Source organism: Cucurbita maxima, unplaced genomic scaffold (genome assembly GCF_002738345.1).
Source record: "Cucurbita maxima cultivar Rimu unplaced genomic scaffold, Cmax_1.0 Cma_Scf00020, whole genome shotgun sequence".
Taxonomy (NCBI): domain Eukaryota; kingdom Viridiplantae; phylum Streptophyta; class Magnoliopsida; order Cucurbitales; family Cucurbitaceae; genus Cucurbita; species Cucurbita maxima.
The window spans coordinates 929,911-952,275 of record NW_019272036.1 but is presented as its reverse complement, the minus strand read 5'-3'; the positions used below and the strand labels follow the sequence as shown (position 1 = coordinate 952,275).

Genomic DNA, 22,365 nt, shown 5'->3' with positions numbered 1-22,365 from the left:
TTTTTAAAAAAAAAAAAAAAAAAAAAAAAAAAAAAAAAAAAAAAAAAAAGAAAGGAAGAGGAAAGGGGCTTATTTTGGTGAATTGATGGTTGATTTGATGGAGAGGTTTGGAAGGAAGGAGGGTGGGTGTTGCAGAGTTTTGGTGGTGCCGTCAATACCAAACACCATCACCCTCCCATTCCAATCTCTAAATTTTCATCCCTCCACAATTATCTACCCTTTCTGTGGACAATTTTCAGACACTTTCGTAGCCTTTTCTTTTTCACCAGACAAATTTGTTCTGAGTTCCTCTTCAAAAGTAAACAACCGATGATCTTTTGTGTTTATACTATTCATTTGAAAATATGAGTTCCTATACATCGATTAAAGAGGAGAACAAAACATTTCTTATAAGGGTGTGAAAAACTCTCTCTAGCAGACGCGTTTTAAAAGAAATTGACGATAATACGTAACGGACTAAAACGGACAATATCTACTAGCGGTGGGCTTAGGCTGTTACAAATGGTATCATAGCCAGATATCAGGCAATGAGTGAGGATGTTGGCCCCTAAGGGGTGGATTGTGAGATCCCACATAGTTTAGAGTGGGTAACAAAGCATTCCTTTTAAGGGTGTGAAAACCTCTCCCCAACATACGTGTTTTAAAACTGTGAGGCTGATAACGATACGTAAGAGACCAAAAGCGGACTGTAACAAAAAGTAAAACTACTTTCAATGACTTCTCAATCAAGAGTATATACCAAAACTAATTGGTATATGTTCAGAATGCCAACTACTGTGTAAGATGTGATTCTGGCTTTCATTTTTTTTACTACTAAAATGAAACAAAAATCAATCATGGACTATAATCTCAAAAGAAGCTCTGCAACAAATCTAGAATAGTAATTTAATAAAAAAAATTCATATCATTATATGGGGAAGAGGGAAAGAAAAGAGAATACGAAGTATAGGGGGTCTGATGCATAAGATAATATCTAGTATGTATGATATGACGCTGAAATTATGAGAGTATGTAATGTTGCTGTCAGTAATTCAGTGTCGGGAGCATGTGCTGCTTCTGCTGTTGCTTTGTAAGGAGATGGTGAGTACCCTAGGGAAAAGAAAATCTCGGCTTCTTCTTCCATGTCTAAAATATTAGGGTATATTTAACAAACAGAAGAATAGTGATGAAAAGAAGCCCAGCTATTTTCGTTGTTTACCACTCAAAAGCTTTCTTTAACTTTGATTTCTCATTCTATTTTTGGGAACTGTCCCTCTCAGTTTCTATCTTTTTCACCTAGAACCCTTGTCTACACATTATGAATAGTCGAGTTGAGGCTTGAAGATGCAGTACAGAGCCATGTCTTTTTGGGTTTATCGTTTACAGGCCAACCTTGTGGAAGCTCTTTTTGAACTGAGGCAGCAAATTTAGGCTTAATCTACAGACATTCACCTAAGTTTTGAAATGGGTTCAAGTTGTTACCACGGTTTCTTCTTCGGTACCCCCAACTCCTTCCTCCTTCTCCATGGCTTCGGCCTCTTTACATGGAGCTACTTCGGATGTTGATTGAGGTGCGGGGAACACCTGTTCCACCATCTCCGTAAGCTCTTGAATTCCATCATCTCCCATACGAACATCACTTTCTTCTATAATCTAGAAACAAAAGGAATAAACCCCAATTAATCTGCATCTCAATCCAACCACTTATCCAAATGTTTTCACTTCCTTCGTCCAGGTTCTTACATGAACACCAAAACAAAGCATCCCAGCAGAGGAAAAGAATCATGATCAAACAAAACACAAGAAGACGAGACTTTGGCTTGGGATCTATTTGAAAAACAACCTTACTTTCCACGAAAGGCCCAGTAGTAGTTGACAAGAGTTCAGAATGTTTGAACATATATTTAAGTCTCAAAAACAAAACTAAACGACTAAAAAAGCTCTTTTTGTCTTCCGGATCAAAACTTGAGGTGGGCAAAACCTCTTGGAGATTTAATCGAATGGGCCATAAGTATAATACAAGAAGCAGAACATTTGTACTCAGAGGTAAGAATTTTAGCATAATTGATTAAGATCACCCCCAAGTATTTACAGAACTACAGACTAGACTATTTGTGAATGAATAGAACTTTTGTCCAAAAAAGCAGAATGCTGTATAAGGAATCCTTCCGACCACCCCCAAGTCTTTACAGAACTTCAGACTAATTGATTGAGATCTACAGTTGAATTTTAGCTACAATTTCTGACATCTACTTCGACCAAGTTCTCAATACTCACACAAATGTGCTCCATAGCTAGAGAATCTAAAGCTTTTATAATGTCAACAGAGAAGTGAAAAGCAACAAAGACTACGTAATTCTGTTCTAAACATTAAAAACGCAAAAAGAAGGCGTCATATGAACATGGCTGAAATAGTATATCTCATCAGTCCTCTAAAATTTATACAGGAATTCACAGCTCCTCGACTTCCTAAACGTAGGTTCTTCAAGAAAAAGTTGGAAGGCACAAATTAAAAGAAAAGGCCTCGTTCACATACAGGAAAATCGAAGATGAGTTTAGAACAGAGATCACATACAAAAAACATAGCATAAAGTATGAAGATTCATGTAATGAAAGGAGGAAAGAGAGGGAGAAATTACCGGAAATATCTCAACCGGAGTAATCGGCCGCAAGTTAACGATATTCAGAATTTCAGCTTTCGCTAGATCGTACTTTTTGGACTTGTCAACAAACTCAATAATAGCTTCTCTCGTTTGATTAGAAGCAGGAGTTTGATTCAAATAATCATAAACCTAAAAACAAAAACAAAAAAAGATCCGATCGAAACTTGCAACATAAGAACTCGTAGGCCAGCACAGAAGAAGGAAATAGAAATATAACCTTGTACTCAGATGGTGCCACTTTCGCAAGAACCCTAGTGGGATCCTTAGCTGCTCCCTTCGATCTTAGAAAGTCGAGAACCTCGAAATTAGTAAGAGGGCCTGCGTTTGCCTCTAATCTGCAAACGACAGTTTCGATTAAACTGTTAGCGACAGTAAATTGAAATCGCTGTTCAATCGCAGAATCGAGTAGTTCGAACAAGATTGCGAAAATTACAGAAAGAGTGAAGACTCAGAGCATACATTTTCATTGAGAAGAAGCTTCAGAATTTGGCCGGAACCAGAAACCCCTCGACGACGGCGACAAAACCCTTCGTCGAGCCCAAATCGCCAATTACCGAACAAATCTCACAAATTGTATGCCTGGGCTTTGAAAATTGATGATTGGGCTTTTGCTTGAAATTTCGGCCCTTTTGGAGATTTACGGTCAGCCCAATCAGAGTCACGTAATTTTGCTCAATAATTAATTTATTATATCTGGAATAACTCGAGAAAAAAAAAATTAAACGAAATTAATTTTTTAATAAACGATTTAAAATGTGTTTAATATAACTTACTCACCGGTTTTAGGATATTAAAATCGATTTAAAAAATATTAATTAGAAAAATACTATTTAATTTTGCTTATTATTTAAAAAAAAAAATACTCACATTCTTTTAAAAGAATTTTAATATCCTCGTTAATATCTCAAAAATATTTTAAAAGTAACAATAATAATAAATTAAAAGTAACAATAATAATAAATTAAGGTTTATTTTAAAATTCATGTTAGAAATTTTATTTTATTTTTTCTTTTTTTCTTAAAATTCATGTTTTAAATAATTTTATAATATTTAGGAAAAACATTGATAATATTTTTGTTTATTTTTAAGTCTCCAAGGATTAAAATTCGAGTTTGAATTTGAAAATAAATATTAACGTGCAATACATTCTTCTTCCAACATACGAGATATTGGGCCTTCCTTATTGGGCTTCTTTCAACTCCTCCTTATTGGGCCTGTTCTTTTTTGTTTTTTGTTGTAGTGTTTGTGTGTTAATTATTAATACTATTTGTTTGTTTTTAATAAGCCGGAAAACTATGTACTTTATTCTCAAGAAAATTTATAAATAGATCGCCCCAGATAGAATTACTTCAAGTAAAACACGGTTAATCATAAGATTCATATGATTGAGCTTTCGATTCTATTAAGTTTTTATAGTCATCGTATCTTCAAAATTCTTCTCATTTAGATATTCCTCATTTACTCAACAAAACAAAACAAGTTAAAAAATGTAACCAAATGATTGGAAAAGGCACGTTAGACGAACACGACTCTACACAATAGTATGATATTGTCCACTTTGAGCACTCATGGCTTTGCTTTGGGCTTCCCAAAAGGCCTCGTAACAATGGAGTTAGTATTTCTCACTTATAAACCCATGATCATTCTCTAAATTAGCCGATCTGAGACGTGCCCCAACATAAGCAAGAACCTTAAACAACAAAAAAAATAATATTAAAACAAATTTTGGGGGAAAAAAAAAAGGAAAAAAAGAAAGAGCATCTTGCTTTTATCTTCATTGTTATGGGTAGTAGTGGGGGTTTGTATTATATTCCTCTTGACTGCCTCAGTCCAAGCTTACCCCTTTTGATTCCCAACACAGCAACAAACCAAGACCATTTAAAACCCCTAAAACATGACTCACATGGACTCACTTTCATTCAAATTGGCTCACTTTACCCTCAAAATTCAACCATATCATTAACCACACAGACCCCATTTCCAATACCTTTCCCTTTTCCTTTTCCTTTTCCTTTTCCTTTTCCTACCTTTAATCTATAGCTCTTTTTACATTACTCTGTCTCCTCTCTTCTCCGCTGCCATGGCTAGCAGCCGAGACACGCCTTGAGTCCATATCTCGTACTCCCGTACGTTCTTGCATTCGAATTCGACGACGCCCCGCAGGATGGTCTTCAGGCCGAAGTAGCGACGGTGTTCTCCTCCCTCGAGCAGGTGGCGACCGGGCCAGGCGGGCATGTTTTTTATTACCTCCAACACGATATCTGAGAAGGGTGAAAAAGAAAAAGGCAGGGTTAAAGAGAGATCAAGGAGGCCCCTCCATTATGAACTTCTTTATTCTTGGTTTGCTTTATAGTACGTCACATTGTGTAAACCTTTCATCAATCCCCAAATGGAAGACCCACATCCTTCTCTGTTCAAATTATTAGAGAAAAGACAAGACAATTCTCACTTACTCTTTTTCTTTTTTGTTATGGTCCCAGCAACGTGCCTGCTCTTCATCTTCAACATAACCTGCACAAAAACAAGCTCAATAAAGCACCTCAAGGCTAGTTGCATTCTGAGATCCCGAGAATTAAGCATTTTTTATAAGGGTGTGGAAACTTCTTCCTAACATACGAACTTTGAGGAGAATCCGAGAGGGAAAGCCCGAAGAAAACAAAATATCTGCTAGCAGTGGGTTTGAGCTGTTACAAATGGTATCAGAGCCAAACATCGGGCGATGTGCTAGTGAGGAGGTTGAGATCTGAAGGGGGTGGACACGAGGCGGTGTGCCAGCTAGGATGCTAGACCCCGAAGGAGGTGGATTGGGGGATCCTACATCAAGTGGAGAAGGGAACGAGTGCCAGCGAAGATACTGGACCCTAGTGGATGGTTAGGGAGAAGACAGAAACATTGTTTATAAGGGTGTGAAAACCTCTCTCTAGCATACACGTTTTAAAAACTTTAAAGGGAAGCTCGAAAGAGGCTGTTACAATCATTCTCGGCTAAACTTTTATCTTCAACAGGGTTCACATCCCAAGACAAAAGGCTGAACTAGAGTACTGAATGATTAACAGATCAAGTTGCAGATTAGAAAACTAGAACAAATCGAAGTCTCTTTAAGGCTATTTACCTGATTCATTCCGTTAATGTATACGGAAACTATTTTCCAGTGAAGATCACCTGCAAATGAACAATAACTAAGACTCCACTTTGATTCTGATCAAACCCCTTCAACACGAACACGGAGATTAAAGATCATACCTTCACGAGTACGTTTCAGAAGCTCGCAGCCTCGAGCGAGAAACTCTCGGCTGCAAATGCCTAAGAAATTCTCTTCAGGATGGACAAGTTCACCACTGAAACTACTGTTGGAGTTGCCAATGCTGCCATTCTCAGCAACTCCCATACCTTTATCTACTGGAATTACTGCAGCTATGTTCCACACTTCCTTTAACGCTCTCGCTTTAAGCGTCGCCGCCCCACGTAAGGCTGAATCAAAACAAGGAGCTTCATGTTAATAAACGTCTGAATCAAGAATCAAAACCATGAAGTATTGAGCTATACACTACCAGTGGCTGCAGCTGCAGTTAGTGTCATGATATCACCAGCTGACTTGACATTAACAGCATTACTCAAGACTGATGCAAGGTGCTCGCGTTCAGCACCCATTACTTCAGCTGCCTCAACGCATTGAGCAGCAACCAACGTTGCAGCAGAGGCAACAGCCATGTCAGTTTTAGCTTTATGTTCGTCTTTGCTAGAACCAGAAGAAGCTGCAGTGGCTGCAGCAATAGCAGCAATGGCTGCAGCCACACCAGCAACAGAAATAGCAGCATGAAGCTGAGCATTCTGAGCTCTTGTTTCTTCCTTCTTCTTCTCTTTCCTGTCCTTTAGCCATCTCCCAACAGTTTTTCCTCCGCCGGCAGTGGTGGCTCCGCCACTGGCAGTAACTCTGTACTGGTTTACAGGGATGTTTGAACGGCCACACTGCAGAGATAAATTACAGATGGGACATCGATCGAAATGGATGACAAGAACTTAGATATGTGTCAATTTATGGGGTCCATATATCAATAAATGCCCCAAAGTGGAGACACCCATTCAAGAATTCGATTCAAATTAACATAAACCACTCGCCGGAAATGGAAATAATCCGGCAATTCGCCGACGGGAGCAAATTACAGAAACCCCATCAGAAACAGAGGCAAAATTATGAAAATCAACACCCAATGAGCAAGAATTGTCATAAAAAAAAAATAAAAAAAAAGAACATCGATTACAGTGAAAGCTGAATTTGGTCTGTAATCAAAGGAAGAACCCTATAATATGACCGAAAGAGAAGAAATAAACAGACAAAAAAGAAGAGACAACAGAGCCGGCCTGAATCTTGGTGTCAGAATCGGCACACCCAATATTCAAAAAACCGCCGGCGACAGAATACTGACCTTAACGTCGTCGATTTCCGAAGGAGAGACAGGTGGACTGTCGGTTAATGAACCACAACTTTGTGCGCCATTGAGAGGGCCACTGCTGTGAGACAGTCTGCCAGAAGTTCGCGGCGAAACCTCTTGCTGCCATTGAGTAAAGAAAAGGAACAGATCATTAATGGCGGAAACGTAGAAATCACGAAAGGATATATGCAGCCATGAAAATGGGTCGGAAATTGTAATGAATCGCTCTTACAATTAACCTCGAAAACACCATTTACGTTCTCGATGGTCGATGCGGTTGAAGAAGAACAATGAAAGGGGAAAAAATTGAAGACCCAATTCAAAATACAGAACCCCAGAGGATTAAATGCACTAGAATTGGATTAAAAAGAAACAAACAACAGGAATTCAGCACAAAAAAGTGGGATGTACGCTGCGTGAGACAAAAGTTGGGGGAAATAAGAGAAATCAGAAGTATGTTTTTATTAGTAGATAAAGCCAGAGAGAAAATGGGAGGGAGAAACAAAAACAAAAGGATAAGCAAAGTTCCAATCAATTTGAATCCATCCAAAACATGAAAAAAAAAATAAAGCAAATCCCATTATTTGTCCATACATGCTCTGCTAAAACAAAAACTCTGCTCCACCAAACTTACCGACTGTGACATAATCCGTTCCATCACCATCTGCGACGTTTCAGATGAAGCAAATGAAAATGGGTTTCCAGCAAAAGGGGTAATCTCTTCAAGTTCGCCGGTTAAATCCTCCAAAATGATGCCGGCACCGCCAGCGGCAGTGAAGCCATTTCCGGCGGTGGGGTGCTTAGAAAGAGTTAAACGAGGAGGGGCGATGGCTTTGGAGACCTCGAGAGCAGAGACGCTCCAAGAGCGGGAGAGGAACTCCATGGGCTCTAATGGGGTGTCCGGCGGACGGTAGACGGAGGAGGAATGAGACGGTGGCGGCTCGAATCGCCAAGGCTCTGTAGCTGTTTTTTCCATGATCGTCGGAAGCAAGTGAATCGGAATGGCTGTGTGCAGTGCAGAGAGTGAAGATGGAATTAGTGAGAGAAAGAGAAAGGGAGGTGAAAAAACGAAGAGTTGAACCTTGGAGTTTTATTGAAGCTCAGTAAAAATGAAAATTAAAAAAAAACAAAAAACAAAAAAACAATTTATTCTATTTTATTTCTAATTGTAAATAATTTCTTAATTTTTTTCTAATTTATGTTTACAGAATTTTTAAAATGTCTATTTTATTTTCTTAAATTAAGATAGCAATTAAACTCAATGTAAAAATTAATTTTTAAAAACATTATGTAATCAAAATAAAGTTAAATTATAACAATTTTATAATTATAAAAACAATCTTTATAAAGGATTTCATTATAGAATATGACCGTAATAATTTACATAAATTAGAGGTGGACTTTTGCAATTTTCTTTTAATAAATATAAATATTCAGACGTATTATTAATTTTAAAAGGTCAATATTTTAATTTAAAAATATTAATTATTTTTTATATAAAAAAAAAAATGCAACAGTTAATATATATATATATATATCTTAATTGCGATGAGATATGGAGCAGAGGGTTTTAGTGAAAGCGAGAATTGTTTGGACAAAAACGGAAAACATACCGTGGGAGTGAAGAAGAGAGTCCAGTCAGCAACCAAATACGCACTGGCCAATCACCGTGTTTTCTACTTTTTATACCCTTTTGACACGTGTCCCTCTCTCGTTGGTTGTTTTTTTAATCCTCGAGGCTAAATTTGGTATTTCCTCTCTTTTGACTTTTACCTTTACAAGCCAAAAACTTTGGCTTGTTTAATTTAGTTCTTTATTTTTTAAAATTAAATTTATAAATGCTATTTTATTTCTCTTTTTATCATTATTACTATATTTATTTATTTTTGGTTTTCATTTTGTTTAAGGAAGCTTTGGATGCTCCATATAAAGGATATGCGTAATGGTTAATTCAAATGGAAAACTTTAAGAAAAAATGATTAATTAATCAAATTATATGTAGCATTTAATAATTCAACTTTGTATGCTTCACTAAAAACAACACAAATAAAATCATATATATCATTATCACCGAAATTTACATCCATCTCACAAGATTTTATTTAAAAAGATCTTATATCAACCGTGATGATATTTTATGAATCAATTCAAGTCGATGTAAGACATCATTTACATGGGCTATTTCGAAGCTATAACAGAGAGTTTAAAGATCAAAATAAGATTCTATCGTTTTTTATAAATAACACGAAAAGTGAAAGAACAGTGTACGAGTCCAATAATGAAAGTTACAAAAAAAAAAAAATAATAATAATGTCTTATTCAACGGAGCTATTGAGTGATATTACAATTCACTAAGACATACAAAGCGATTAGCCTTCTCATATCCGAATAGGTGTGATGTTGTTTGTCAAAAAATAAATGACCCCTCAAATGTCACTTTCTCTAAAATTGGCCAAAAAAAACTCATGGGCCTAATAACATTCCAAGCAATAGGGATTCTTTTGTCTTTTCCATTTAATTATATATATATATATATTAATTTAAATTTTATAATTTTCATTAAAATTAAAATTAAATTTTAATCTTATCTTTGTACCTAGCATTGAATTTAATAATAGGTTTAACGGTTGACGAGAAAATTACAAATTTTAGAATTTCTAAAACCGCGTGTGTTTTTTTAATTTATTTACATTTTTATGATAGCCTATAACTAGTGAATAATTATTTTTTAAATTAGGAATTTTAATTATGCAAATTGTTCTAATTATTTTAATAAAACAATCATTCTTTTTTTTTTTTTTTACCCAAAGTACAATAATTTACCCATTTCATAGCAAAATTCCAAAAACACCCTTGCTCATCTTTTCCTTTTCAAAATCAACCTCCCTCTCCCCGTCAAAAAAAAAAAAACCTTTTTCTAGAAAATAAAGTAAATTTTTTTATTAAAAAAATTTATCATCTTAGTCTTGTCGTTTTTACGACATGATGAAACGTATGCCTTCAGAATTTCAATAATTTTTTTTTTTTTTTATTTTTTTTGCACGGCTTAGATTCCATTAAATAGAAAAATAAACGAGATATATAATAATTAAATTAATGGGAGGGTAATTATGGTAAAATGGCAGAAAAATATTAAAAATCAATAAATTATTATTTAAAGAGATATGAACTGTATCCACCTGGAAAAAATAAATGAAGAAAGAGGGAAAGAACTCCCAATCATTCTCATATATTTCTTTATCTTATCTTAGTATTATTATTATTATTAATGTTATTATATGTATATCTCATAATTAATTTTAACCCTATTAATTCAATTCATTTTTTTTTTTTTTTTTTTTTTAAGATTAATGGGAAGTAATACAAATTTGCTGATATACGTCAATTTGTTATCATAAATGAGGTAGATATAGCTTTAAAAATAGAGTGAATTGTCCGTACTTGAATACATGAATGCACACTGACCTCTATAGATAGAGGACGGTGTGCGAAGAACGATCATTTTATATGACTCCTACAATTTACCCATAATATTATATATTTTAATTATAATAGTAATTTATTAATATTATTAATTAAAAAGTATTTTATCTCTCTTGAGCCCGTGGGACTACTGGCAGCACTGAGGAATGTCTGTACTTTGTTCATATGAAACCCAACAGAATTGCTGCAACTCAAATATTTTTAATTTAACTGCAATTTTTTACCATTTTTTATGGAATTTTGTGTCTTTTTTATTATTTTTTTTATTTACTATTTCAAGGACTCCTTGTTTTCTTCTTCCTTTGTCCATTCAAAGTTCCAAAATCTTCACCATCCCCACAAATTAAGGCCTTTATTTATATATATATTGTTGGATGATGAAAGTCCCACATCGGTTAATTTAGGGAATGGTCATGGGTTTATAATCTAAGAATACACTCTTCATTGGTATGAGGCCGGGAAGCCTAAAGCAAAGTCATGAGAGTTTATGTTCAAAGTGGACAATATCATACCATTGTGGAAAGTTGTGTTCGTCTAATATATATATATATATATGTATATTTTTTAAGATGGTTTTTTGTTTGTTAAAAAAGAAAATGTTGGCTTCTTTTTGGATAATAATTACTTCACATAATATTTTTCTAAAAATAGAGTGATAACTCAATTAGTGAAATAAAATCATTGTTTGGTGGGTAATATGGGGGACACACACGTGCACATATAACATAAAATTATTAAATTAATTTGATTTTTTTTTATAAAAAAAAAATAAATGTTCTTAGATATTGGCAAAATTAATTTAAATTTTTCTAAAAAAGAATAAAAATAAACTAAATGCTTTTAGATTCAACTTTTGATTGTTTTCTGTTTTTAGGGCCGACATTGGGAATGAATTCTTACATCCTGCTACAATTTGTTTTTCTAAACATGTGTCTATATTTTTTTTTTTTCAATTTTTAATTTTTTTTAAAATATTTAATATATATTGCATACAATTTTTTTTTATAGGATCCGAGGGTTATTAATTCATCGAACCAATTCAAATTTACAGATAATTTATCGATAAAAATTAATATAGTTTGAAGAAACTATATTAATGATTAAAAAGCTAAAATGACATATGAACTCTCCATTTCAATTTTTATATGTTATTGAAAACTTAAATTAAAAAATAAAATAAATATTAATTTAGAAGAAAAAGGAATATATTTGAAAGGGAAAGCAAATATAAAAAAAGGAAAAAGACAAAAGGAGAAAAAGACGGAAAGGGCCATCCGTTGCAGAAATCTCGAGTGACACAAATTTTAAGAAATTACATAAAAGTAAAGTTCCCAATAATTTTCTTCATTTTTAAACAAAATAAAAATTAAATTGATTAAATATATAAGATTGAAAATTAAAATTAAGAATTTAAATTAAAAAAAGCTCCCACTGTGTTCTCTCATGATTATAAAAGCCCCGCCATTTGGAAGCTCTGCACTTTCCAGTTCCATTAGGAATTAAAAATATAAGAGGAGAAAGGGAGGAGCACGACGGCTTGTCGGAGGGAGTGGGGGCGGCACGCGGCGGCGAGTGGGGGGTGGTGACGTACAGGAAGTGGATGGGAATGATCTGATTTTATAATGACAATGAAGGAAGGATGAGTATTAATAATAAAGAGATGGGACAGATTGTGGGGGATGAACTGATTGAGAACTCCATTTCCCCACTACCGCCAGCTGCGTGTCTTCCGATGTGGGATTTGATTGGAAGACTTTTATAATTCAACCGCCTCCTCATCTTTTGTTCGCTACATTTAATGTTTGATTAGATACTATATCCTACTAAAATGGTAAAAACCTATTCTTACCCCGTACGTCTTAAAATCGTGAGGTTGATGGCGGTACATAACGAATCAAAACAGACAATATCTGTTTGTGGTGAAATTTAGCTGTTCTAAATGGTATTAGAATCTATCACTGAACGATGTGCTAACGAACACTCTAGGTTTCCAATGGAAGTAGATTATGAGATTTCATATAATTTAGAGAGAACGAACAAATCATTTCTTATAAGGATGTAAAAACCTCTCTCTAATAGACATGTTTTAAAACGTGAGATTGAGAATAATACGTAACAAGTCAAAGCGGACAATATCTACTAGTGTTAAACTTCGATTATTAGGTATCAAACCTAGACATCAAGTGGTGTGCCAACAGTGACGCTAGCCCTTGAGAAGGTGAACTGTGAGATCCTACGTCAGTTGGAGAGAAGAACAAAATATTCCTTATAAGAGTATAGAAACCTCTCCCTACAAGCGCGTTTTAAAATCGTGAAACTGACAACGATACTTAACAAGCCAAAGTAGACAATATCTACTAGCGGTGAGTTTGGACTGATACTATAAGCGATCCTATGGCGTTATTGGGCTATAGATTCTATCGTACACCCCAAGGACTTGTTGGTTAAATGCCAAAAAAAAGGTATAATAAGTGGTGTGACTGTCTGGTGTAAGCATTATATACAAGGCCCATCGTCTCAGAACTCAAATGGGGAACTTATTTCATACCCAAAAGGCCATAAATAGCGGCCATGCACAACAAATACTACACACATAATCAAACTATAATCAACTATAGCACTGGCACTACACATGTCACTCTATTTGATCAGCAGCAGTAGCGTCGCGACACATGTTACCACCGAGCTAATCATCGAGAGGGAGCCTCGCTTGAGAAGTAATCCGCTAGCAGCTGCAGATCAAAACAGTTTGAATCACTGTCAATACAATTCTAGTTTTACCTCAAATCAATTTGGGGCATCATAATGGCATCAGTAAGGAGGAAACAAGTAATGATAAATAGTAAACATCGAGTTGGGTAAGCTCGTTTAACATCCGAAGACTAGTAGATATTCTCTGATTTGGTCCATTACGCATCACCGTCAGCCTCACAATTTCAAAATGCGTATACTAGGGAGACGTTTCCACACTCTTATAAATAATGTTTCATTCTCCTCTTCAACCAATGTGGGATCTCACCATTCATTTCCCTAGGGGCCAACATCCTCGTTGGCACACCACCCGATGTCTTGACTCTAATACCATTTATAACAGTTCAAACCCACCGCTAGTAGATATTGTCCGCTTTAGCTCATTAAATATTGTTGTCAGCCTCACGGTTTTAAAACGCATAAGCTAGGGAGAGATTTCCATATTCTTATAAAAAATGTTTTGTTCCCTTTTCCAACTGACGTGGGATCTCTACACGAAAGAAATAGAAGATTTGACAAGACAAGAAGTCGGAATTGTGAACTGACTGACCGTTGTTATTAGTTGAACGGGCAGTTGCAGGAGGGGAGCTTGCCACTGGAATTCCGAGTTCCTTGCAATCCATTCCTATTGAGCCTTCAAAATGATAAACAAACACAAACATCAAAACAGTTCTTCATCAGCTTAGTGAGCATGATATGAGCTTACAATCTTTGTAGCATGGAAAGGCAGTGATGTTGAGAAGATTGTAGTAATCCGCCAAACAATCACATTTGTACGTAAATGGCGACGTCTTGTTGCACGAACCGCCTCCACAGTCGACCCAACTGCAAGCTACACAGCAACGAGAAAGCATTCAAAGCAGTTACTAAATTGTTATATACACAAACAAGGTAACATTATGGACAAAAGGTTTGGTCATTACGATCGAATATCAAGTCGTTGGTTCTTGGTTTGGTCTGTATGCCCGGTGGAGGCGCCGATGAGCACGAGTGCGTCAAAGTACCTGCCATCAACAGAAAAAAACAATGCCCATCAGCATCATTCATAGCAGTGAAATGTTTAAGATCAAGACCCTCAAAACCTTCAAATATAATATGCTAAATCAAATATGTCTACTAGGGATCCGCTTTCGCTCATAATTTTTCCTTCCTCTCTCTAATCAACTTGGGATCTCACCCAACGTCCTCGCTAGCACTCGTTTCTCTCTCCAATCAATGTGCGATCTCACAGTTCACCCCCTTAGTACCCCGCGTTTTCCCTGACACACTGTCCAGTGTCCACCCCTTTGGGGTTCGGTGTCCTTTGTTAGCATACTGCTCTGATACCATTTATCAGCTCAAGCCCACAAATATTAAATATTGTCCTTATTGGTTTTTCCTTTCAAGCTTCCCCTCAAGGTTTTTGAAACGCGTCTGGGGGAGAGGTTTCCACACTTTTATAAGGAATGATTCGTTCCCCTATCCAATCGATGTGAGATCTCACATACACGCACCAAATAAAGTATCGAGTTCGAAATGGATAGTTTAAGATTACAATGCTCAAATGAATTCTAAATCTACTTCTTACCAGCTATCTCTGTAATAACTCTTAGCAAATACATGAATCAAACAGAAACAAGTCCAAATTTGCAGAATCAAATAGCTAGCTGCTGCAGCAGATATGGCTAAGAACATAGCAACTTTTCAAACAAAAGCTTCATAACAGAGAGAGAGGAAACTGACAATTGGGTATAATGCAAGGAAGAAACTTGAAGTGACCATCATCATCATCATCATCATCAGAAAGACTCTTCTTCCACCCAGAATCACAATCACATTCAAACGAGAAAGTATCATTATCAGAAGGTTTACAGCTCCCTTTCCCACAGTTCACTTGCTTGCAGACATTTTCTGCCATTACAAACCCAATCAAAACAAGAACAAACACAGTCCCCAATCAAGTTCTTCAAAAAACATGAAAATATCAAGAAACCCAACAAAGAACAGCCACAAAAATTGCAAAAACAAACCGAAAATGGGCGAGAGAAGAGGCGATAATAGGTCGTTGAGTTCATTAGCCGCTGCAGATTGAAGGATGAGCAGCAGAGCAAGAACAGCAATGGCCGCCATAGTCCTCTTACGATCAGAAACCAGACGCGTGCTCTTGAAATAGCCGAATCCCTCGTAAATGGGGTTTTAGGGGACGGCGCGGGTAGTTGGATGCTGGGGTTTTTTTGCTGCTTTTCGTGGATTTAAGCTTATAAAGCGCTGTGATTTTCCCTGTTCTAACCTTATCAGAGCTTAAGAGACAATAAAAGTCCAATGTTCATTAAATTTTCGGCCGAACCCAGCATGGAAGTCCACGATCTTCATAAATGAACTTGATTTATCACAGTAATGGAAATGGACCGTTACCCTCATAATTTCTATCCATAAATATCTGCTTTTATTAATTAACTTCCATTATGATTTTAATGGCTTTAATCTCAAAACTCATCAAGTAAAAACATATGAATTTCAGATAATTTAGTAGAATCCTAAGAATCATGTTTTACCATCTTAATTTTGGGTGATGAATCCAATTTAGTAAGAAATGAAAATATTTTACAATTTTAAATAATCCGACATGATCCTTAACCATTGCTAAACTGCAAAAACTTGTTTCCTAATTGACAGAAGAAGAGGCCGACAAGGTGACATTTGCAACTTTTCTACCGACCCATCATTTCAATCCCCATTTTTAGATTATTCTACAAAAGTTACTAAATTAATAGCAACTTTTATGTTTTTACTGTCATTTTTTTTTTAGCGAAAGATCGTAAGTATCGACTTTTAGAATAATAATGGTGAGATCTCACATCGATTGAGAAAGAAAAATAAACATTTTTTTATAAAGGTGTGGAAACTCTCCCTAACAGACATGTTTTAAAAACTTAAGTTAAAAAAGAACAATATTTGCTAGTGGTGGGCTTAGACCGTTACAAATAGTACTAGAGCCAAACACTAAGCGATGTACCAGTGAGTAGGTTGAACTTCGAAGGAAGTGAATACGAGGTGGTGTGCTAGCAAGGATGCTAGGTCCCAAAAGAAGTGGATTAGGGGGTCCCACGTCGATCGGAGAATGGAAATGACTTATTCATTTAACTTGATTTTATCCTCGTGTTCCATTTTCTACCAAACTCTTTTGACTCCCTCACTCTCTTTCCCCTCGAGATTGCTTCTTGAGAGGTCTTTGTATTTTAATGTCCTTTTCTTCATTTTGGGATCTATAGCACCCAACAAAAAGCCTGAGGTGCACATGCTTCTATTTCTATGGGTACACCTTAAACTTTCCCTACAAACTCCTCTTTTTTTGTTTTTGTATGGGACGAGAAGAATAGTTTGAGTTCACTCTTGAATCAACATGATCAATCAATTTAAACGTAGCTCAACAGGTTCATATGCCTACATTACATTTTGGTGCAACGTGGATCGAGATTCGAACTACATACCAATCCCAACTTCCCAAATTGGATCCAAAAAGACAGATCTCAGTTGCTTAAGATTCAAGTTTGACACTCGACTTGAGCTTTTTTGCTTTTAGTTTTACCCCTTTTTCACGTGGTCAATTGTACACTTAACAAGGCCACAGTACAATTAACTCTGCAACAGCTGCCAGAAGGACTTTACGGATGGCTTGTCTGTGGAGCTTCCTTTCTGTTTCTTTCCCCTCAAGTTTACACCTAATCCATGCCATCTCGCTGTAAAAATGGAAGTTGAAAAGATAAGAAGACATGAAAGCAAGAGTTTTTCTAGTTATCAAGGAGTAAACTAGAAGCTGCTCTTCATTTCAAGAGAGATTTATAAGTGGTTTCTATTTGCTTTCTTCTATGATTCTGAGATTACTCGAGGGAGGAGGAGATGGGAAAGACAGGCAAATGGCTGAGGAGCTTTCTGACAGGGAAGAAAGACAAAGAGAAGGAAAAACGCTCGAGTAATCAGAATTTTACGACTACTTCCGAGTGTCCAGCCACCCCGATATCGATTCGACACAATCCTAAAGAGAAAAAAAGATGGAGTTTTCGAAGGGCCACCACGGCGGTGTCGAGAGATTCATACCCTCTTGAGATGGTTGCCACAACAATGCCTGTTGCTGCAGCTGAACAGGCTGCAATGGATATGGATTATGAAGAACAAAGGCAAGGCTTGGCCATTGTAGTGGCAAAGGCTGCGGCAGCTGATGCGGCTGTGGCTGCTGCCATCAAGATTCAGTCAGTCTTCCGGTCTTATTTGGTACCATAACATGAAACTTTGTAGTTATTTCCTTTTGGATATGCAGATGGTTACCATTTACCAATCTCCTGGTGATGCTGTAGGCAAGAAAAGCACTCAGGGCATTGCGAGGATTGGTGAAGCTGCAGGCACTAGCTAGAGGTCACCTTGTTAGAAAACAGGCCAAAGCTACTCTCCGGTGTATGCAAGCATTGATAATGGCTCAGGCTCGAGCTCGTGCCGAACGGATCAGGATGATCGAAGGGAAAAACCCTTCGGTTAACAAAGATCACTTTGGTTATACTGATCATGTAAGTATCATTCTTTTGCCTAAACTTGCAGCTTAACTTGAACGTTGCTTGAAACATCAGTAAAGTAGGAACTTCAACAAACCCATTTCAATATTGTGAATGAAGGTTGCAGAGGAAAACGTTAAGATTGTGGAGATGGATCATGGAGAGTGTATACGAGGCTCGAAGAACAGGACAAGACATGAACGTAGGTTCACACATCAAGCACACCTTGTCTCACTAGTACCATCTACTCAAACCGACATCGACCCACGAGGTTGCAGTCGTCATTTCGAGGACCCACAAGATTCCACAACAAATTGTATGCAGTCTCTGTCTTTTGAGTATCCAATGTTCCCAAGTTACATGGCCAATACACAATCTTCAAGAGCCAAAGTACGGTCACAGAGTGCGCCAAAGACGAGGCCCGAATCATTTGAGAAACAATCAAGCAGAAGGCGGGCACCAACTGAGCGATCGTCTTCTCATATGGGCTGTGCACCCCAAGACTTCCAGTATCCATGGACAATGAAGCTTGCCAAGTCTGCAAGTTCAGTCAATAATAGTGAATGTGGTTCCACATGTACAGTGCTCACAAATACCAACTACAGATCTCTTGTTGCATGTGAAGTAAGAAAAGTTCCTGACTGCCATTGTCAGGAATCACTCTGTACAGTGGTTCCATGTTTAGAATTCAAGGACAGGAAATGAAAAATATTGATAAGAACTCTGTTCCATGTTTAGCAACGCTACATAACAAAACAGCAATCAACAATCGTACAACATAGAATGTCTATTGTTTGATAAAACAAAAGCAGCTCTCAGTTTTCAAACTTCCTACAGTTCTATCTGTGTGGGCATGGTATGAATGTGAAACGCTTACAAACATTCGCGAAAGGGCCTTCTAAGAAGCTTTGTCGGCAATGCGTTCTTCAGAAAAGACGATGATAACATTGCGAGTTCGAACCCAAGTCTGGCTCCATTGAATCTAAGTGCTCAGCAGCTTTTCTTTGAATATGCGCGGTATTAGTTCATGCACACCGATATCCAGAACCTCAGGATCCCTGAAAATGATTCTAAGTCAGAAAGTATAAAATAAGACATGAATGGCTGTGACCATGGATACAGATCTCAAGTTACTAAAACGTTGATGTTATAGTTAGTCTATAGATGAGAAAAATCCAACAAACCATAAAAGTAGTTAATTAACAAAGGATGATAGATAAATCGTTCCCATAAACCACAGTTTTGTACAGAGCTTGATTCTTGTCCATGGAAATCATCTTGCAATTGCTTTATGGTAAAGAAGACGGCAGGTTGCAACCGAACTGAGGTTAAAAAACCACATGAAAAACACATGAAAATGGGGGAAACCTTCCATGTCAAATAAAATTATGCAACCCAGACGTAGAATTGAGGCGAAAGAAACGTTTAAGATGATTGTGTTCCTTGATGGCAGTTTTGCATAGAACAAGTGCAATTTATATGCATGAAAAACAAAGTGTAGCAGCAGAGAGAGAGAGAGAGAGAGAGAGAGAGAGAGAGAGAGACCGGCACAATGGTCGTCCCAGTTCACTGGAACTAGGAACGAACCATAGCTTTCTTAGGGAAGGAGTTTCAAGCTGAACAAAGAAACCATCATGCTGTCCATGCTTCCATTTTCTTGAACCTTGTCCTTTCCAGACCTGCAAACAATATTTATATTTTGAGAATTTTTGCACAACTAAAGGTTCCTAGGAATACTATTAGAATAGTGACAAAAAAGTTGTTTATGAACAGAGGGAGTTAGCGGAGATGAAGATAGATGTAAAAATGGAGTTTTATGGATATATTATATCTTTGCTATGCAGAAACAAAGGCATTAACCTCACCTGTGGGTAAGATATCAAGCTTTTGGGAGCAACTAAGCATGCTGCTCGGGCGACTGAATCCTCGGCATATTTCCTTAAGAATTGAAAACAATCACCATGCGTGTGAGGCGATTCAAATGCCTGCATTGCACAAAAACAGGAATAGTTGGTATATAATAATTACACTGTTTCTTCTAGGAACCAAATAAACAGTTCAGACTCAATATTCGAGGAGTTTTGAGAATAACGGTAGTCGGCGAACACCTTATCAATGTTAACAATTGGAGCATATTTTTCGGTATCCGTCTTTTCCTTATCGAGTAAATAGTACACTTTAGCATCCACATTGGAAGTTTCATGCCATGATCTCACAGCAGCCTCCATTGTCTCAACAAGAAAAGAAAATATGTCTTTGCAGCCTTCTTCCGAGCCATATTTGTCAGACTGCAAATAGAAATCGATGGTTATCCGTACACTTCGGGAGGGCTAATTCAAGAGTAAATTCATCTCTAGAGAATTGAAACGTGGAAAATTGCTATTTTCATAACCTATTACAGTATATGCTGTAAAAATAAGCCTCGGTTGGATGAATGCAACTCACCAGTTCAGATTTCAGCTTATCCAAGTGCTTCTTCATATCTATATTTGATCTCTTGTTCTCCACTTCTTGGGCTCTCATTTTATCTTTCACTAACTGTGAAACCCTTTTGATCTTTCTTGAGACTTCTGCACTTTGTGGATTGTACCGTAAGGCGGCTTGAAATGCAGACAATGCCTACAACAAGAACGTTTGAACTATCAGATGAATTCAGCCATAGTTAGTAAATATTATGTACGTCATTGACACGAACGTTGCAAAGGAAGCATTCGACATACATCATCATATTTTTCCATGGCTTCCAAAACGCATCCCTTTCTGAAATATCCCTGTGGCATATCAAAACTGAAAAGTCTGAATGAACGGAACTGAAAAGGATCTAGCTCAAACAATACATGGAATGGAATTTGTTACCTTTTCCCACTGTGGGTTCAATGTAATTGTCATCTCAGCGTCAGCAAGTGCTTTGTTAAGCTTAACTAGATGCAGAAAGGCAGCAGCACGATTGCTGGAAAACCAAACATAAATCAGCTCAACTTAGGTACAAGCATATGGCAACGATGCACAAATATTTTAAAACTATCCATTGTCTCGTCGTCTCTGTGTGCTGCCAGCCAATGATCAAAATTAGGCAAATGGACAAGTGCAATCATCACAACAAATTAAGGAAACTTCAGTCTTTCCTTAATTTTCTTTGTAATTCCAGTTTGATTGCAAGTGGGCATGAGTTCCTTATAATTCCTCCAATTCAGAAAAGGGTTTTGCAGCTGACTGAAAAGTGGATGTTGGCCTATGTTTCTCAAATACTATGCATGAGTGTGCAACTTTCTTCTTTTTCAGACTAGACTGTCTTAAATTCAATAGCCTAATCTCGTTTTTCTTTTATATCCACGGCTGTCCAAGCCAACTTGCACATAATCACTAAGCCTTGTTGATAAGGAATCACTACAAGGGAAATAAGATTCGGATTACCTTGTTGATCAAATATCTCAAGGCAAGAACACTTGTTTAAGATTCAAATCACTCTACAAGGAAGATTGATCATGTCGAGCTTGAATAATTCTACATGCAACCTAAACTACATAGAATTGTAAAGAAACTTATCCGACTTCTTTTACTGCATTTTCCAAGTTTCCTTTACAATGATAACATGGCTTTATACTGCCTCAAAATGAAAACCCTTAACCTTCCATGAGGCTTTCATACTTTATGACTACAATTAACCACTATAAATGTAACTTTAAATAAATAAAAGCCTTAAAATACATTAATGAATATCCAAAATACTAAATTATCATCGATATTTAATCTGGAACAATCTAAGAATAAATGAAGCCCTACTTGAATGAATCTTGATTGGCATTAATATTGCTATGATTGAGATGCCGCTTGGTTCATATCACTTGTACTACTTACATTACCCTTTATTGACCACTAGGCCATGGTGATATTCTATAACCTAATCAGTGTTGATGAGCTACCGGGAGTCAATAATTGAGCTCTCGACTAAGGTAACATCCAGATCAGGAGAAACATTGTATTCACAATCAATCCCAGATGTCAAAATCAATCAAATAGTGCAAAGAACACACGAGAGTAACATTCTTAATAATTACGAAAACAGTATCAAGCAAAAGAAAAAGGAAAGAGTAATATACCTATAAAGAGCATGATTCGAAGGGTCTAGCTTGATAGCCTGAGTGTAAAGTGCAGCCGCTTTGAGATAGTTTCCTTCTTTGAAAAACTCATTGCCCTTGTCTTTCAGCGACGCCTCCGCTCTTCCGCCACTGCTGCCTGTAGCTGATCCTGTCTCTGCTTCCGCCATTGATACTCCCTAGTCGATTTATGTGCAGTGAAACTGGTGGGGCAGATAGAAACTACAGAGAAAGAAAGAACGGTCAATCCGGTGCCGGTGGAAGGGTAGAATCGGCGGAGCGCCGCTTCCCTTCTTCAAAATCCGAACTTTTAAGCGTATTTTTGTGAATTGCTGGAAGCGCAGAAGCTAACTAAGGAGAACGAGAGGTACAGGGGGGATTTTTTTTTTTTTTTTTTTTTTTTTTTTTTTTTTTTTTTTTTTTTTTTTTTTTT

At 36.8% G+C, this 22,365-nt stretch overlaps 5 protein-coding genes and 1 long non-coding RNA gene across 7 annotated transcripts; 1 reads left to right on the top strand and 5 right to left on the bottom strand.

Moving 5' to 3' along the window:
* Positions 1-964: 964 nt before the first annotated feature.
* On the bottom strand, positions 965-3,190 carry LOC111494797 (DNA-directed RNA polymerase III subunit RPC9-like). Its single transcript, XM_023144788.1, has 4 exons — positions 3,102-3,190; positions 2,860-2,977; positions 2,619-2,771; positions 965-1,632 (listed from the first exon to the last, which is right to left on the bottom strand). Exons 1-4 carry the CDS (start codon positions 3,107-3,109, stop codon positions 1,450-1,452), a joined length of 462 nt encoding a protein of 153 aa, XP_023000556.1. The 5' UTR covers positions 3,110-3,190; the 3' UTR covers positions 965-1,449.
* Positions 3,191-4,385: 1,195 nt separating this feature from the next.
* On the bottom strand, positions 4,386-8,156 carry LOC111494749 (VAN3-binding protein-like). 2 transcript variants are annotated; one of them, XM_023144726.1, is made up of 7 exons: positions 7,710-8,156; positions 7,070-7,195; positions 6,194-6,611; positions 5,886-6,113; positions 5,755-5,804; positions 5,096-5,153; positions 4,386-4,903 (listed from the first exon to the last, which is right to left on the bottom strand). In XM_023144726.1, exons 1-7 carry the CDS (start codon positions 8,049-8,051, stop codon positions 4,689-4,691), a joined length of 1,437 nt encoding a protein of 478 aa, XP_023000494.1. In that variant the 5' UTR covers positions 8,052-8,156; the 3' UTR covers positions 4,386-4,688. The 2 variants fall into 2 exon arrangements, with proteins under 2 accessions (XP_023000494.1, XP_023000495.1); XM_023144727.1 differs by lacking the exon at positions 7,710-8,156 and adding an exon at positions 7,308-7,555.
* A 4,839-nt stretch (positions 8,157-12,995) lies between these two features.
* LOC111494787 lies at positions 12,996-15,560 on the bottom strand. The gene is made up of 6 exons (XM_023144779.1): positions 15,319-15,560; positions 15,032-15,199; positions 14,233-14,313; positions 14,016-14,141; positions 13,860-13,943; positions 12,996-13,290 (listed from the first exon to the last, which is right to left on the bottom strand). The coding sequence occupies exons 1-6, from the start codon at positions 15,416-15,418 to the stop codon at positions 13,199-13,201; spliced, it is 651 nt and encodes a 216-aa protein (XP_023000547.1). The 5' UTR covers positions 15,419-15,560; the 3' UTR covers positions 12,996-13,198.
* Positions 15,561-16,681: 1,121 nt separating this feature from the next.
* On the bottom strand, positions 16,682-17,459 carry LOC111494523. Its single transcript, XR_002720196.1, has 2 exons — positions 17,387-17,459; positions 16,682-17,028 (listed from the first exon to the last, which is right to left on the bottom strand). It is a non-coding gene; the product is annotated as an uncharacterized LOC111494523 (long non-coding RNA).
* On the top strand, positions 17,038-18,543 carry LOC111494521. The gene is made up of 3 exons (XM_023144472.1): positions 17,038-17,560; positions 17,644-17,850; positions 17,956-18,543. Exons 1-3 carry the CDS (start codon positions 17,189-17,191, stop codon positions 18,538-18,540), a joined length of 1,164 nt encoding a protein of 387 aa, XP_023000240.1. The 5' UTR covers positions 17,038-17,188; the 3' UTR covers positions 18,541-18,543.
* On the bottom strand, positions 18,523-22,331 carry LOC111494522 (serine/threonine-protein phosphatase 5-like). Its single transcript, XM_023144473.1, has 8 exons — positions 21,936-22,331; positions 20,692-20,785; positions 20,556-20,606; positions 20,281-20,454; positions 19,944-20,123; positions 19,701-19,820; positions 19,381-19,514; positions 18,523-18,893 (listed from the first exon to the last, which is right to left on the bottom strand). The coding sequence occupies exons 1-8, from the start codon at positions 22,100-22,102 to the stop codon at positions 18,818-18,820; spliced, it is 996 nt and encodes a 331-aa protein (XP_023000241.1). The 5' UTR covers positions 22,103-22,331; the 3' UTR covers positions 18,523-18,817.
* Positions 22,332-22,365: the final 34 nt, after the last annotated feature.